This window comes from Mobula birostris, chromosome 22 (genome assembly GCF_030028105.1).
Source record: "Mobula birostris isolate sMobBir1 chromosome 22, sMobBir1.hap1, whole genome shotgun sequence".
NCBI lineage: Eukaryota > Metazoa > Chordata > Chondrichthyes > Myliobatiformes > Myliobatidae > Mobula > Mobula birostris.
In genome coordinates, this window is record NC_092391.1 from 3,827,369 (window position 1) to 3,845,736 (window position 18,368).

General features: G+C 44.6%; 1 protein-coding gene across 1 annotated transcript in view; it reads right to left on the bottom strand.

Annotated features, from left to right (window-relative positions):
- LOC140186299 (prostaglandin G/H synthase 1-like) overlaps positions 1-18,368 on the bottom strand; it is a 121,059-nt gene that overhangs the window by 77,914 nt on the left and 24,777 nt on the right. The window contains exon 3 of the mRNA XM_072240392.1: positions 5,113-5,229. Coding sequence (XP_072096493.1) covers positions 5,113-5,229 — 117 coding nt within the window. The remainder of the gene's footprint in view (positions 1-5,112; positions 5,230-18,368) is intronic.

The window sequence follows — 18,368 nt, forward strand, 5'->3', positions numbered from 1 at the left end:
AAGAAAATTCTCCACATCTCTGTTTTAAATGGATGCCACTCTATCCTGAGAGTATGCCCTTTTGTCTTAGACTCCCCCACCATGGGAAACATCCTTTCCATATCTATTCTGTCTAGGCTTTCAACATTTGAAAGGTTTCAATGAGATCTCCTCTCCTCCTTCTAAATTCCAGCGAGTGCCAGCCCAGAGCCATCAAACGTTCCTCATATGATAACCCTTTCATACCCAGAATCACCTTTGTGAACCTTCTCTGAACCCTCTCCAATGCCAGCACATCTTTTCTTACATGAGGAGCCCAAAACTGTTCACAATACTCAAGGTGAGACCTCACCAATGCCTTATAAACTCTCAGCATCACATCCCTACTCTTACATTCTACACCTCTTGAAATTAATGCTAACATTACATTTGCCTTCCTCACCACTTACTCTATCTGCAAATTAACCTTTAGGGTGTTCTGCACAAGGACTCCCAAGTCACTTTGCATCTCAGATCTTTAGATTTTCTCCTCATTTAGAAAATAGTCTGCATATTTATTTCTTCTACCAAAGTGCATGACCATGCATTTTCCAACATTCTATTTCATTTGCCACTCTCTTGCCCATTCTCCTAATCTGTCCAAGTCCTGCAGCCTACCTGTTTCCTCAACACGACCTGCCCCTCCACTAATCTTTGTATCATCTGCAAACTTGGCAACAGAGCCATCTATTCCATCATCTAAATCACTGATATACAGTATAAAAAGAAGTGGTCCCACCACAGACCCCTGCGGAATACCACTAGTCACTGACAGCCAACCAAAAACGGATCCTTTTATTCCTACTCGCTGCCTCCTACCAATCAGCCAATGCTCTAACCATACTAATAACTATCCTGTAATACCATGGGCTCTTTAACTTGGGAAGCAGCCTCAAGTGTGGCACCTTGTCAAAGGCCTTCTAAGAATCCAAATATACAACACCCACTGCATCCTGTTTATCTACATGTTCCCATCCTACACCTCAAAAAATTCCAACAGGTGCGTCAGGCAACATCTTCCTTAAGGAAACCATGATAACTTTGCCCCATCTTGTCCTGTGACACCATTACCTCATCCTTAACGATTGACTCCGACACTTTCCAAACCAATGAGGTCAGGCTATCTCGTCTATAATTTCCTTTCTGCTGCCTTCCTCCTTTCTTAAAGGGTGGAGTGACATTTGCAATTTTCCAGTCTTCTGGCACCATGCCAGAGACCAATGATTTTTGAAAGATCTTTTCTAATGCAATCTCTACCGCTACCTCTTCAGAACCCTAGGGTGCAGTTCATCTGGTCCAGGTGATTTACGTACCTTTAAGTCTTTCAGCTTTTTGAGCATCTTCTCTCTTGTAATGGTAACTGCACTCACTTCTCTTTCCTCACACCCTTCAACACCTGGCACACTGCTAGTGCCTTCCACAGTGAAGACTGATTCAAAATACTCATTTAGTTCATCTGCCATCTCCTTGTCCCCTGTTATTATTTTTCCAGCCTCATTTTCTAGTGGTCTTATATCCACTTTCCTCTCTTTTATATACTTGAAAAAGCTTTCTCTATCCACCTTGATTTTGTTTGCTAGCTTGCTTTCATATTTCATCTTATCATTCCTAATGATTCGTTTAGTTGCTCTCTGTAAGTTTTTAAAAGCTCCCCACTCCTCTATCTTCCCACCCATTTTTACTTTGTGCTATGCCCTTTCTTTTGCTTTTTACGTTAGCTTTGACTTCCCTTGTCAGCCACGGTTATACTATTTGGCCATTCCAGTATTTCTTTGTTTTTGGAATACAGCTATCCTGTACTTTCCTCAATTTTCACAGAAACTCAAACCATTGCTGCTCTGCTGTCATCCCTGCCAGCATCTCCTTCCAATTTACTTTGGCCAACACCTCTCTCATACCACTGTAATTTCCTTTACTTCACTGAAATACAGCTATGTCAGACTTTACTTTCTCCCTATTTCAAGTTTGACTTAATCATACTGTGATCACTGGCTCCTAAGAATTCCTTTACCTTAAGCTCCCTAGTCACCTCCAGTTCATTGTATAACACCCAATCCCATATAGCTGAACCCCTAGTAGGCTCAACGACAAACTGCTCTAAAAAGCCATCTCAAAGACATTCAACAAGTTTTTTTTTTACGCAGAGAGTGCTGAGTGCATGTAATGGACTGTCGGCCACGGTGGTGGAGACAGATACGACAGCGTCTTTTAAGAGACTCCTGAATAGGTACATGGAGCTTGGAAAATTAGAGGGCTATGAGCAACCTGAGGTAATCTCTGAAGTAAGGACACGTTCGGCACAGCATTGTGGGATGAAGGGCCTGTATTGTGCTGTAGGTTTCCTATGTTTCTATGTTTAGCAAATTCACTCTCTTGGGATCCATTACCAACCTGATTTTCGCAAGCTACCTGCATGTTAAAATCTCCCATGACTATCATAACATTGCCCATCTGACATGCCTTTTCAATATCTCGTTATAATCTACAGTCCACATTACATTTTCTTAACTCAACCCACAAGAATTCAAAATCTCCCGATCCTATGTCACATCTTTCTACTGATTTAATGCCATTCTTTACCAGTAGAGCCACACCACCCCCTGTGCCTGTCTTCCTATCCCTCCAATATAACGTGTAACCCTGGACCTTCAGCTCCACACTACAACCATCCTTCAGCCATGAATCAGTGATAGCACAACAATCGGTAAAAGTGCAGCAAGATCATCCACCTTATTTCTTATACTCTGTGCATTGAGATATCACACTTTGAGTACCATATTTGCTAACCTTTTTTGATTCTGCATCCCTAATGCACTGATACTCACCCTGCTGGGTGCAATTTTGTTCTGTCATCTGCCTGCCCTTCCTGACAATCTGACTGCACACTATCTTTGCTTTTTTACCATTCATCATATCCTGAGTCCCTTTCATTCCGGTTCCCATCCCTGCCAAATCAGTTTAAACCCTCCTCAACAGTTCTAACAAAGCTGCCCGCAAGAACATTGGTTCCCCTCGGGTTCAGGTGCAACTCATCCCTTTTATGCAGGTGATACCTCCCCCAGAAGACATCCCAATGATCCAAGAATCTGAAGCCCTGCCCCTGCACCAGCTTCTCAGCCACGCATTTATTTACCAAATCATCCTGTTTCTACCCTCACTGGCACAGGTAGCAATGCAGAAATTACTACCCTGGAGGTCCTGCTTCCCAGCTTTCTAAATTCTCTCCTCAGGACCTCATAGCTTTTCCTTCCTATGTCATTGGTACCAATATGTATGAAGACATCTGGCTATTCTCCCTCACATGCTGTGGACACGATCTGAGATGTCCCTGACCCTGGCATCTGGGTGTCCCGTTCACAGCCACAGTCTCCTGTCATTAAGATGGTGCTGCTTTGTGTTCAGTTATTTTATACCCACAGAGGCGAAGAAAATTCCATTTAAATCTATAGATAAGAATTAACCAATTAGAAAGCACTTATTCAATACTGAAGTACCAAGTTAGGCAATGCAAAAGCACTTATTCAAGTAATTCAGAACAAAGAAGCTTCCAGAGCTTTCCAGAATTATACTTCGTATCACTACTAGAGGCTACTTAAAATATAAGTAAAAAATTAATTGTTCAACTGCAAAGAAAATAACATTTAAACCGAGCTGTCAGTGGAGGTGGTGCAAGTGATTCAATTTCAATATTTAAGAGAAGTTTGGATAGGTACATGGGTGGGTATGGATGCTATGGTCCCAGAGCAGGTTGAAGGGACTAGGCAGTTTAAATGATTTGGCATGAACTAGATGGGCCAGAGGGCCTGTTTCTGTGCTGTAGTTTTTTATGATTCTAAACTGTCCAACCTAAGAATTAAACAGTTGGATCTAATACCCTTTGACCATTTAGTAATCCCATCCACTGTGCAAGCAATGTTACCAAAGTATCTCCTCCGGGGTTTTCTTTCCCTACACTCCACTGCCTTGTGGCTATATCTACCCATGGGGGAGGATTTGGAAGTAAACCCAGATGAAAAATCCAGGGCTGGTGTCAATAAGGCAGCCCTACATTGAGTTCATTGCTGACTGGTGATTCCTGCAACAACACTAGTGCCAAACTGTTCCGATCTCTGCTATTCCCTTGGATTTATCAGCTGCGTGGAGAGGGGGAGCCTGCTGCACGAGCAACAGTTTGCTCTCCATGTCACACTCCCCTGGCTTGTGTATCACATAGACAGTTAGAACACAACATCCATGGTCACTCCTGACCAATGGAGGGCCTCAAAATGGCTACTCCTGAAGACACCTCAGGTTCAAACATCTGAATCTTTAACCAATTACTGAATCCCATCACTCTCGCAATTTCTGAGAAGCTTAACAGTCTGCAAAATTAAATTCACAAATTTTCAAAATTCATGAGAATGGAGCATTTGTAAGCAGTGTTTTAATTAAGATACCAAGAAGAACTTTAGAAACAGATCCTTCAATCCAGCTCATCCATGCCTATCTGAGTTGGATACATTTGCCTGTGTTTGGCTCACATTCCTCTGTGTCTTTTCCTTGTACCTGTCCAAATGTCTCATGAATGTTGTTATCACACCTCCTCTGACAAGTTTTTCCATATACCACCGCCCTATGTATGAAACCTGCCCCTCATGTCTCCTGTAAATCACTCACCCCTCACCTTAAACCTATTCCCTCTAGTTTTAGATTTGCCTACCTGGGGAAAGGACCGCAACCAATCAACCATTTTATCTAGACCCCCATGATTTTATAAGACTCTTTAAAGGTTACTTCTCAAAGTCCTGCATTCTAGGGAACAAAAGTCCCAGCCTATTCCGTCTCTCCTTAAGCTCTTCACTCCCCATAGAGATGGGCCACATCAAGGAAGAGGTTTTCTCCGTTTGGATATTTAATATATGAAAACATTTAGGAAAAAGGAATTCCTTTTAAGTACACAGTTCCATCATGACAAAACTCTAAAGATAAGTCATGCTGGAGTTTTTTCAATGTTATAAACATCATCAAACCTGCTGTTTGACTTTCAACCTCAAAACGTTAAATACAGCTACAATGCAAAATCTTACAAAGAACAGTAATTTGAAAACAACTTACGCACGGTGCAGTTAACTCCATAATAGCCAGTGTGTGTGCAGTCACATTCATAACCTTCTAGGCCAACGTTAACACAAACTCCTTTATTCTGACAGGGCCAGTAACAGCAGGGATTCACTGCAAAAAAGCCAAACCAAGTTAAAAGTCGATTTATGACTATGAGACATAAGATATAAAAGACATACTGTAGGAGCAAAATTAGGCCATTCAGCCCATCGAATCTGCATTGCCATTCCATCATGGCCGATTTATTATCCCTCTCAACCCTATTCTCCTGCCTTCTCACCGTAACCTTTGACACCCCGACTAATCAAGAACCTAGCAATCTCTACTTTAAATATATCCATTGACTTGGCCTCCACAATTGTCTGTGCCAATGAATTCTATAGATTCACCACCCTCTGGCTAAAGAAATTCCCCTCATTTTCATTCTAAAGTGACCTCCCTCCATCCTAAGGCTGTGTCCTCTGGTCCTAGACTCCCCCACTGTAGGAAACATCCTCTCCACACCACTCTGACTGTGCCCTCTGTTCCTAGTCTCCCCCAGTATAGGAAGCATTCTCTCCACATCCACTCTATCTAGGACTTTCAATATGGAATAGGTTTCAGATTTAAGTTCCGAGAGATCGCATTTGCCAAAAAGGTCTATTCACAGGTTTTCTCTCTATGAGCTCCTGCAGCATAGTAAAAGGAAACACTGATAAATTAATTTGAAGATGGAACACACAGAAAATGCTGGAGGAATTCGGCAAGTCAGGCAGCATCTATGGAAGGAAATGAACAGTCGATGGTTCAGGCTGGACTCATTCATCTGGCCTGGCAATTCCCTGCCTTTATTTCCTCTATAGTTAATATTGGCAGTGCTGAAAACAAAGGGGAGAAGATGCTGGGACCAGGATCAGAATCAGAATCAGGTTTACTATCACCGGCATGTGACGTGAAATTTATTAACTTAGCAGCAGCAGTTTAATGCAATACATAATCTAGCAGAGAGAAAAAAAAAATAAAACATAATAATAAATAAACAAGTAAATCAATTATGTGTATTGAATGGATTTAAAAATGTGCAAAAACAGAAATACTATATATTAAAAAAAGTGAGGTAGTGTCCAAAGATTCAATGTCCATTTAGGAATCGGATGGCAGAGGGGAAGAAGCTGTTCCTGAATCGCTGAGTGTGTGCATTCAGGCTTCTGTACCTCCTACCTGATGGTAACAGTGAGAAAAGGGCATGCTGTTGGTGTTAGAGGTCCTTAATAACAGACGCTGCCTTTCTGAGACACTGCTCCCTAAAGATGTCCTGGGTACTTTGTAGGCTAGTGCCCAGGATGGAGCCGACCAAATTCACAACCCTCTGCAGCTTCTTTCGGTCCTGTGTAGTAGCTCCTCCATACCAGACAGTGATGCAGCCTGTCAGAATGCTCTCCACGGTACAACTAGAGAAGTTTTTGAGTGTATTTGTTGACATGCCAAATCCCTTCAAACTCCTAATGAAGTACAGTCGCTGTCTTGCCTTCTTTATGACTACATCGATATGTTGGAACCAGGTTAGATCCTCAGAGATCTTGACACGCAGGAACTTGAAGCTGCTCACTCTCTCCACTTCTGATCCCTCTATGAGGATAGGCATGTGTTCCTTCGTCTTACCCTTCCTGAAGTCCACAATCAGCTCTTTCATCTTACTGACGTTGAGTGCCAGGTTGTTGCTGCGGCACCACTCCACTAGTTGGCATATCTCACTCCTGTACGCCCTCGCGTTACCACCTGAGATTCTACCAACAATGGTTGTATCGTCAGCAAATTTATAGATGGTATTTGAGCTATGCCAAGCCACACAGTCATGTGTATATAGAGAGTAGAGCAGTGGGCTAAGCACACACTCCTGAGGTGCGCCAGTGTTGATCGTCAGCGAGGAGGAGATGTTATCACCAATCTGCACAGACTGTGGTCTTCCAGTTAGGAAGTCGAGGATCCAATTGCAGAGGGAGGTACAGAGGCCTAGGTTCTGCAACTTCTCAATCAGGATTGTGGGATTCTGCAACTTCTGAACTAGTAGCAAAGCATAGAATGGTGTTACCCTTTACCTTCTACTGCATCAATGTGTTGTTGTCATGAAACGATCTGGGTGGGTGACATGTAAATATGGACATTTTTTTTATAAAGTAGAAATCCTCAAGTTTTCAGCCTGTTAGGAATCATTTGTCTAAATTAAACTTGTGACACTAAAAGTAAAATAAACTGTGTTTAAACTTCTTTGTTAGCTGAAGGTACCGCCTCATAGTCAGTCATAGAACATGACAGCACAGAATCAGGTCCTTCGGCCCATCTAGTCCATGCTGAATCATTAGTCTGCCTGGTCCCACCCATCTGCAGCCAGACCATAGCCCTCCCATCCATGTACCTATCCAAATTGCTCTTAAATGTTGAAATCAACCCTGCATCCGCAATTGCTCTGGCAACTTGCTCCAAACTCCCTGAGTGAAGAAGTTCCCCCTCATGTTCCCCTTGAACATTTCACCTTTCACCCTTAACCCATGACCTCTGGTTCTAGTCTCACCCAACCTCAGGTGAAAAAGCCTGCTGACGCCTATCCTATCTATACGCCTCATAATTTTGTAAACCTCTGTCAAATCTCTTCTCAATCTTTTACATTCTAGGGACTAAAGTCCTAACCTATTCAAACTCAACTCAGGTCCTCAAGTCCCAGCAACATCCTTCTCAATTTCCTCTGTACTCCTTCAATCTTATTGACATCCTCTTTGGTAGGGCTGGGAACCACCACTCAAATAGTGATTACTGACAGATAGACATTACGGTGGAAGCAAACACAGTTCTTGAAGAGTAGGTTGATCCAGTATATCCTTCCTAAAGTGATGGCATTTGTACTTACTTATATAAGACATAGGAGCAGAATTAGGCCATTCAGCCCATCGAGTCTGCTCTGCCATCCCATCATGGTTGATTTATTACTCCTCTCAACCCAATTCTCCTGCTTTCTCCTCATAACCTTTGACGCACTGACTAATCAAGGACCTGTCAACCTTCGCTTTAAATATGCAGCAATGACTCGGACTCCATAGTCCTCTGTGGCAATGAATTCTACAGATTTGCAGCCTCTGGCTAAAGAAATTCCTCATCTCTTTTCTAAATCGATGACCATGTATTCTGAGCAACACACAAAATGCTGGTGGAACGTAGCAGGCCAGGCAGCATCTATAGGAAGAAGTACAGTCGACGTTTTGGGTCTGAGACCCTTCGTCAGGACTAACTGAAGGAAGAGCTTGTAAGAGATTTGAAAGTGAGAGGGGGAGGGGGAGACCCGAAATGATAGGAGAAGACAGGAGGGGGAGGGATGGAGCCAAGAGCTGGGAAGTTGATTGGCAAAAGGGATACAAGGCTGGAGAAGGTGGAGTATCATGGGACGGGAAGCCTTGGAAGAAAGAAAGAGGGAGGGGAGTCCCAGAGAAAGATGGAAAACAGGCAAGGAGTGATTGTGAGAGGGAAAGAGAGGGAAATAAAAAAATAAGGGATGGGGTAAGAAGGGGAGGAGGGGCATTAAACAGAAGTTAGAGAAATCAATGTTCATGCCATCAGGTTGGAGGCTACCCAGACGGAATATAAGGTGTTGTTCCTCCAACCTGGGTGTGGCTTCATCTTGACAGTAGAGGAGGCCGTGGATAGACATGTCAGAATGGGAATGGGACGTGGAATTAAAATGTGTGGCCACTGGAAGATCCTGCTTTCTCTGGTGGACAGAGCGTAGGTGTTCAGCGAAGCGGTCTCCCAATCTGCGTTGGGTCTCGCCAATATATAGAAGGCCACACCGGGAGCACCGGACACAGTTCCCTAGGGTAGCAAATTCTGATTCACCAACCTTTGGGTGAATAAACTTCACAATGGCCAAGACTTGAGACCAAGACTTTGGACAGCTTACAAAGGAAGAGGTTTTTTCCTTTAGGAAAAGGATGTATAAGATCGAGACAGAAAAATTGTTTCCACTGGTAGGTGAGACTACAATGAGGGGACACAGCCTTTAGATTCAGAGGAAAGGATTTAGGATGGAGAAGAGGAGAAACCGCTTTTCCCGAAGAGTAGTGAATCTGCCTGGAGAAACAGTAGAGACTACTTCATTAAACATATTTCAGACACAGTTAGACAGATGTTTGCACAACAGAGAATAACAGGTTATGGGGAAAAGGCGGGTAGGTGGAGCTGAGTCCATGCCAGATCAACCATGATCTTATTGAATGGTGGAGCAGGCTTGACGGGCTAGAGGGACGACTCCTGCTTCTAGTTCTTAAGGCTCTGGATACTAACTAGACAAAACATTATTTGCAACTTCACCCTGTTAGGACTGAGATCAGATATCAGAGTCCTGTTTGCTCCTCCTTGGTACATTAAACCACTGATCTGGTAAACGTTAGCTTCACTCTCCCTATCGCAAGTATATCTTTCCTTAGGCAGCAAGATCAGATCTGTTCACCATTTGTAAATATGGTCTCACACAACTTATACAGTTACATCTCTTCCCTTGAACTCAAATCCTCTTGCACTATAGGCCAACAAATTGATTGCTTAGCAAATTGTTTGCTGCATCAGCACTTTAACTACAGTAACACACACAAACCATCAATTGGAGGAGCAACACCTCATATTCCATTTGGATAGCCTCCAAGCTGATGGCATAAGCATTGAGTTCTCCAACTTCCAGTAATTCCTCCCCCCTTCCCCTTCCCTCTTCTTCAATCCCCACTCTGGCCTCTTATCTCTTCTCCTCACGTGCCTATCACCTTTCCCGGTGCCCCTCCTCCTTCCCTTTCTCCCATGGTCCACTCTCCTCGCCTATCAGATTCCTTCTTCTCCAGCCCTTTACCTTTTCCACGCATCACATCTCAGCTCCTCAATCCACTTCCCTCCCCCACCCACCTGGCTTCACTTATCACCTTTTAATTTATCCTCCCCACTCATCGCCCCCCTTCCTTTCCAGTCCTGATGAAAGGTCTCAGCCCAAAATGTCAGCTCTTTATTCAATTCCATAGCTGCTGAGTTCATCTAGCATTTGGAAGCATTGCTTAGACTTCCAGCATCTGCAGAATCTCTTGTGTGTACAAAACCACCAAATGTCTTTGAACTGGACCCACCCCAACTGCTCCCAGTCCATTCCCTAACCCCCTCTCTTTTATACTGAATCAGAATCAGGTTTGTTATCACTGATGTATCAAAGTCCAAAGTAAATTTATTATCAAAGTACAAAAATGTCACCATATACAACCCTGAGATTCATTTCCTTGCAAGCATACTCAATCAGTCCACAACAGAATAATAACAGGCATCCGCTAGTCTCATGAGACCATGGATTTGCACCTTGGAAGGTTCCAGGGCGCAGGCCTGGGCAAGATTGTGTGGAAGACCAGCAGTTGCCCATGCTGCAAGTCTCCCCTCTCCACAACACCGATGTTGTCCAAGGGAAGGGCATTAGGGCTGATACAGCTTGGCACCGGTGTTGTCGCAGAGCAATGTGTGGTTCAGTGCCTTGCTCAAGGACACAAAACGCTGCCTCAGCCAAGGCTCAAACTAGCAACCTTCAGATCACCAGACGAATGCCTTAACCAGTTGGCCATGTGCCAACACTACAGACTAATAACCATAACAGAATCAGTGAAAGACTGCATCAACTGGAGTGCTCGACAAGTGTGTAGAAGACAAGAAACTGTGCGAAAGCAAAAGGAAAGAAATAATAATAAACAAATGTAAGGGGATTTTGTCTTTTATGTTACTGTATAGGCTAATTGAAATGGCTTCTTTGTTATGCTATACTTGGGAATGCTTCTTTGTTATGATAAACACTGAGAAAGTTCTTGCGATAGCAGCTTGTTTTGGATTATCTACTGATAAGAGGACAAATGAACCAATTGGGTTAGTTGTTATGCCTGTGGGGTGTCTGTAAGAGATTGTATGCGTGGGTTTTGGGGGCAGAGGGCGGGAGAGAGAGGCAGAGGATGGACCAGGTGCTGTGAATCCGCTAACGGGGTTGGACCCCGAGGAGGGTGTTCGGCGAGGAGAGGAGACGGAGACGAACTCGTGTGGAGCGTCTGGTTGACCACCGTTTTTGATCTCAGGCGGCCGGTCGGGGTGGTCCGAGGGGTCGCAGGGTGAAGAAGGAGGGTCCTGAGCTCCAACTGTTTTGTGCACGAAGAGATTGAACTTTGATAAGTGTGGCGCCTTTTATTTTCCTTTTATATTTTATTCTCTATTAATTATATAGTTCCAGTAACATCTATAAACTGTAAATCATTTAATCATATCTGGTGTATTGTCTTTTATTTGGGTGGGGTGGGGTACATCACACAGCATCCACACAAACGGTTACCCAGTTTGGTGGGGCCGAGGGCTGTTTCCCTAGACAACAGCGAGCCGAGCGACCCTGAGGCTGGCCGGGGGGGGGGGCTACACAAACAAATAAATAAACAATAAATATCACGGACAGGGAGATGAAGAGTCCTTGAAAGTGAGCCCATAGTTTATGGGAATATTTCAATGATGGTGCAAGTGAAGTTGAATGCAGTTATCCCCTACGTTGTGGAATTTGTTGGTTTATGGCAGCAGTACAGCACAATACATAAAATATACTATAAATCACAATAATGCACAATCGTTAAATAAGTAGTTAGAAAGTGTTCAAGGGTGCATTGTCCGTTCAGAAACTGACGATGGAGAGGAAGAAGTTGTTTGTTGACTCCCTTTCCTTTTACCGGTCCTGATTTTTGTTTTATTTAGAGGTATAGCACAGAACAGGCCCTACCAGACTGTGGAGGAAACCGAAACACCCTGGAGAAACTGAAACTCACCCACACACAAGGAGAATGTACAAACTCCTCACAGCTGACCTCTGAACTCCAACGCTGAGCTGTCATAGCGGTGCGCTAACCGTCTCGCTACGCTGAAGGGTCATGACCTGAAACGCTTTCTACCCATTTCCCTCTATAGACACTGTCCTCCAGCATGCTGCGTGTGTAACAAGATCTATGAGCCATCTTCGCTACTAATATTGAACAGCACCTGGACAAGTGTTCACTGGGAGAAAACTCTTTATAGATAGTGTCAGAATTCAGTCCAGATATTCTGATTGCTGGCGCAATGAACCAATTGCACTAACTGCTACGCTACTGCGCACCTAGATAAAGATTGAAAGAGTGCAGAGAAAATTGACAAGGATATTGCCAGGAATTGAGGACCTGAGTACCAGGAAAAGGCTGAATAGGTTAGGACTTTACTCCTTGGAGCGTAGGGGAATGAGAGGAGATTTGATAGAGGTATAGAGGTATTTGACCCACATCTCTCTAGACCTTTCCTATCCATCTACCTGTTCAAGTACCTTTTTAATATTGTTGATGTACCTGCCTCAACCTGACATTGGAGAGGGTTCATGAAAATGATTCCAGGATAGAAAGGCTTGTTGTATGAGAAGCATTTGATGGTTCTGGGCTTTACACACTGGAATTCAGAAGAATGAAGGGGGGTCTCATTGAAAACTATTGTATGTTGAAAAGCCTCGATAGAGTGGATGTGGAGAGGATGTTTCCTATAGTCAGGGAATCTAGGACCAGAGGGCACAGCCTCAGAATAGAGGGACATCCTTTTGGAACGGAGATGAGGTGGAATTTCTTTTGCCAGAGAGTGGTGAAACTGTGGAATTCATTACACAGTTGGCTGTGGAAACCAAGTCATTGAGTATACTTAGGCAGAGATTGATAGATTATTGATTAGTCAGGGCAGGAGACTGGGGCTATACGGAAGTGGATCAGCCATGATGAAATGGCAGAACAGAATCGATGGGCCAAATGGCCTAATTCTGCTCTTATATCTTATGGCCTTACGATCTAACGGTCAACCACCTCCTCTGGCAACTCGTTCCATATACTGACCACCCTCTAGGTGAAAAGGTTCTCCCACAGGTATGTCTTTTCACTCAACTTAAACCTATGATCTCTGGTTCTGTTTCCTCAACCCTGGGAAAAGTGTCAGCATTCCCCCAATGCATGACCCTCATGACTTCATACACCTCCATTAGCTCTTCCGTCTCCTCGACTCCAAAGAAAAAGTCCCAACCTATGCAACCTCCCTCTATAACTCAGATCCTCGAGTCCCGGAAACATCCTCATATACAGCATCTCCCCACACTCTTTCCAGCACCATGGCATCTTTCTCACATCAGGGTGACCAAAAGTAAATGCAATATTACTAATAGGGAGGTACCTGGACCAGTGGCATTGAATGCAGAGATCATTCGAGTTTAACCTAGTTACGGAAACGCTCTACAATGAGTAGTCAAAAGGGCTGAATGCATCACTGGCTCCAGCCCACCTGCCATCATTCACCATCTAACTCCAGTCTACATTGACCATCTAACTCCAGTCCACAGACCATCTAACTCTAGTCTACATTGACCATCTAACTCCAGTCTACAGACCATCTAACTCCAGTCTACATTGACCATCTAACTCCAGTCTACAGACCATCTAACTCCAGTCTACAGACCATCTAACTCCAGTCTACAGACCAGTGGTAAGGAAGACAAAACCATTTACGAAAGCAGGGACAGCATAGCCCGAGGGAGTTATCTCTTGGCTTCGGGAATGCTTTGACTGCAGAGATCGGAACCTGTTTGCATTCCAAGCAATGCGTGATATGGGAGCTGACTGAGAGGAATGCTCCCCTATGGTTATGGCCTATGTGAAATACAGCACAGACAATGGCACCAGCAATAAAAACATCTGTTCATTCCCAAATCAGTAGCCATGGATGAACAACAATGTTGGGAACATGCTCAGGGCTCAAGATGCTGCTTCAAGATCCAGTGAGGCTGCAGCATACAGCGACACCAGGTCAAACTTTAAAAGGCATTAAAACTACCAAACAACAGATAAAGACACTCTTCAATAAAGCCACCAACCTCCAACACATGTGGAAAGATATCAGGTCCATCACTGACCAAAAGCAAATAAGAAAAATTCTGCTGCTCTGCCAACAGTGACACCACACTAGCTGAGCTCTTTATTCCAGTCCAGATGAAGGATCTCGGCCCAAAACGTCGACTGTACTCTTTTCCATAGATGCTGCCTGGCCTGCTGAGTCCCTCCAGCACGTTGTGTGTGTTACTTTGATTTCCAGCATCTGCAGATTTTCTCCTGTTTGTGAAACAACTTCTCTGCTGGGTTTGACAGAGACAGCAACGGACCAGTGATGAAGGCCTAGACACCCGAGGAGGACATGAGGTGAGATGTACCCCCTGCAGTATCAACACATGCAGACCTGCTGGACCAGACTGCATACTGGACAGGTCCTCTTTTACTGAAATCTATAACCTCTCCCTGTCCCTTGCTGTGATCAATGCGTGCTTCAAAACATCAACCACCATACCAATCCCATAGTAGTCAGCGGTAACATGCTTCAACAACTTCAGACTGATTGCTCTCACCCCCATAGCCGCTCAGTGCCTGGAGATTGGTTTTGTCCCACATTAAGAAGGCAATTCCTGATACTCTGCACCTGCACCAGTTTGCCTATAAGCCAAACAGATCAACTGAGGATGCCATCTCCAGTGCTCTCCACACCATACTGGAACACCTGGAGCATAAGGACACCCATGCCAGAATGCTTTTTAATCGACTGTAGTTCTGCCTTCAACATCATACTCTGCAACAAGTTGACCATTGAACTACACAGTTTGGGACTCAATACATCAATTTGCAACTGATTGTGGACCTTCTTACCAATCACAGCCAGACAGTCAGACTAGGCAGGTACTCATCAGCCTCCCTGACCCTGAACACCGGGCTAACGTAGGGACGGGTACGGAGCCCACTCTAATCACCCATGACTGTGGCTCTGCCTTTGCCACAAACTCCATCATTAAATGTGCAGATGACACCACAGTGATTGGATTAATTAGAAATAACAATGAAACAGCATACAGAGAGGAAATGCAGAAACTGTCTGAATGTTGCAATAACCATAACCTTTCACTCAACATCAAACAGCAAAAAAAAAACATCGACTTCAGGAAATCAAGAAGGTATGAACAAGTTCCACTACTCATAAACGATGCAGCAGTGGAAAGGATCTCCAGCTAAAGTTCTTCAGAGTGCCAATACTATCTTAGAAATTTAAAGAGAGCAAATCTGTCCCAAAAGCTGCTGGTAAGCTTTTGTCGATGTGCCAAACTGATCTACTGCATGAGAGCATGGTACAGCAGCTGCAACACGATCAAAAAGAAAGCACCTCAAAGTTCAAAGTAAATTTTATTATCAGAGAGTCTCTCTCTCTCTTTCTCTCATTATCCATCCCATAGGATGATGATGGTTCCTTTCAGTCAGTTAGTAGGGTTTGATATCTGCGTCCTGGAGTGGCTGTACAGGTCGATCCTTGATAGGTACCACTTGCCACATACTTGGCAGGTGAGGCCTGGAGGGGCAGCAGGGGCAGAAGCTCTTATGTGGCGCTTCCTGTGTCTTTCCTCTGTTGCCTCATTGAGCTTGTTCTCAGCAGCATCCACACCTTTTCTGATGGCGTCCCTCCACTGTGAGCGATCTTGAGCCAGATCCTCCCATGTTGATGGGGAAATGTCAGCTTTCTTGAGGCTCCTGTGCAAAACATCCTTGTACCATAGTCACTGGCCTCCTCATTTTCAGGTAAACTGTTGGCCGTACAAAATGTCCTTGGGCAGTCTTCCGTCAGGCATTCTGACAACATGTCCTGCCCAGTGCAGTTGGGCTGACATCACCAAGGTTGAAACTGCTGGCATTCCAGCTTGAGAGGGGACCTTGGTATTGGAGACCTTGTCTCGCCAGGTGATCTTCATCAGAGAACGTAGGTGACGCTGCTGCAGTTGGTCAAGCTGGCGTAAGTGTCTCTGATATGGGCACCATGTCTCACATCCGTATAAGTAGTAGTAGTAGTCATACTTTATTGATCCCGGGGGAAATTGGTTTTCGTTACAGTTGCACCATAAATAATAAATAGTAGTAGAACCATAAATAGTTAAATAACAAGGTTGATATGACAACGGCCCCATTTAACCTTGCACTTGGTGGCCAACCTGATCTTCTGTGACCAAACTCGATCTTTCAGCTGACCAAAGGCAAAGCAGGCTTTTCTGGTTCTTGACTCAATCTCTACATCCAGAGAAGCCGAGGATGCTATTATGCTGCGCAGGTAGCAAGACATGTTGACAGCACTGAGACGAGTGTCATCAATTAGGACAGTTGGTTCTTCGTAGCTTGAGCCAGGAGCCGGTTGGTACAAAACTTCCGTCTTTTTCAGGTTGATTGTCAGTCCGAAGCTTTTGGCTGCACTGGCAAAGCAACTGGTGATCTCCTGTAAGTCTTTGAGAGAGTGGGCAACCAGTGCACAGTCATCGGCAAATTATAGCTCACACGCCACAATGTCCCTGACTTTTGTTTTTGCCCTCAATCTTGCGAGGTTGAGGAGCTCGCCATCAGCCCTCGTTTGTAGGAAGACCCCTGACTTCAAGTCTGATGTGGCATCCTGAAGAACAGCAGCGAAGAATAGTCCAAACAGAGTAGGAGCCAGAACACAACCCTGTTTTACGCCGTTGCTGATGGAAAATGGGTCTGACAACTCACCACACACGTTGATGCAGCCTTTCATGCCTTCATGGAACTGACGGATGATGTTGGTTAGGTGTGGGGGGCAACCGAATTTTGGTAGGAGCTCCCACAGGCCATCTCTACCAACAGTGTCAAGCGCTTTGGTTAGATCAACAAATGTGATATAGAGACTTCTCTGCTGCTCAACACATTTCTATTGGAGCTGCCTCAGTGAAAAGATCATGTCCACTGTACTACGGCCTGTTTGAAAACCACACTGGCTTTCTGGAAGGATGTTGTCACTGATGTTGGACACCAAGCGTCTAAGGATGATTTTCACGAGGCATTTTCCCAAAACTGACAGTAGAGAGATGCCATGGCAACTGTTGCAGTCTCTCTTATCTCCCTTGCTCTTGCCGATGGTCACGAATGATGCGTCTTTGAAGTCTTGTGGTAGTTCTGCAGCTCTCCACAACTTTGTGAACAGCTGGTGCAGGCATGATGTCAGTGTATGACCACCATACTAGTAGATCTCGGCTGTGATACCATCAGGCCCTGGTGCTTTTTTGGGTTTTAGCTGTTTGATGGCTTTAATGACCTCGTGAAGAGTAGGGTGAGTATCTAGTTCGAACAGTATGGGTCGAGGGTGTACTCTGCCCAGTGCTTCATCGATGATGGTTCCTGGTCTGTTCAGCAGCTCGTGGAAGTGTTCTTGCCATGTTTTCATGTGCTCTGACTTCTCAGTGAAGATTAATGTACTGTCCTTGCTCAGGAGTTGTGATGGACCATACACAACCTTGATTGCTTCATAGAAGCTTCTTGAGTCATTACAGTCAGCAAAGGCTTGTAACTCCTTGGCCTTGTTTGCCCACCACTGGTCTTTCATAGCTCTGAGCTGCCTCTACAAAGTTGATTTTGCACTCAGAAAGGCACATTTTTTGGAACTTGAGTTTGGGTGTTGAAGAAGAGCCCGGTGTGCAGCTGCCTTAGCTCTTAGAAGGTCTTGCACAGATTGGTTCTCTCACCAAACCAGTCCTGATGCTTGTGCTTGGCTTTCCCCGAGGTGTCCTGGGCAGCACTGTGGACCATTTCTTTGAAGGCATTCCAGTGGAAAGTAATATCGTCTGCTGGATGCTCAACCAGTCTGCCCAGAGCAGATTCTATAGAGGATTTCAGGGCATCAACACACTCGCGATGTTTCAATTTGGTGATGTTCAGCTTTTTGGGTGGTTTGGCAGCATTCAGTCTGCGTGGAGGTTCGATCGATAGACATAGATCCGACCACACCATTTGATGATCAGTTGAGCACTCAGCTCCATGCTTAACTCTAGTGATACGAATGTTAGAGATGTCTCGTTGTTGGGTGATGACATAGTCAATGAGCTGCCAGCTTTTAGATCGTGGATGCATCCATGTGCATTTGAGCTTGTTAGTAATGCACAGTTTGAATTCTGTGCACATCGAGAGGAGCAGTAGACCGTTACCGTTACCAACCCCTTGGCGTCCAATCACACCAGGCCACACAGTGGACTCCTTGCCAACCCAAGCATTAAAGTCTCCCAGCAACAGCAGCCTATCGGAAGTTGCCAGGCTACTGATGGTGGTTTTCAGCTCACTGTAGAATGCCTCTGTATCTTCACTGGGATC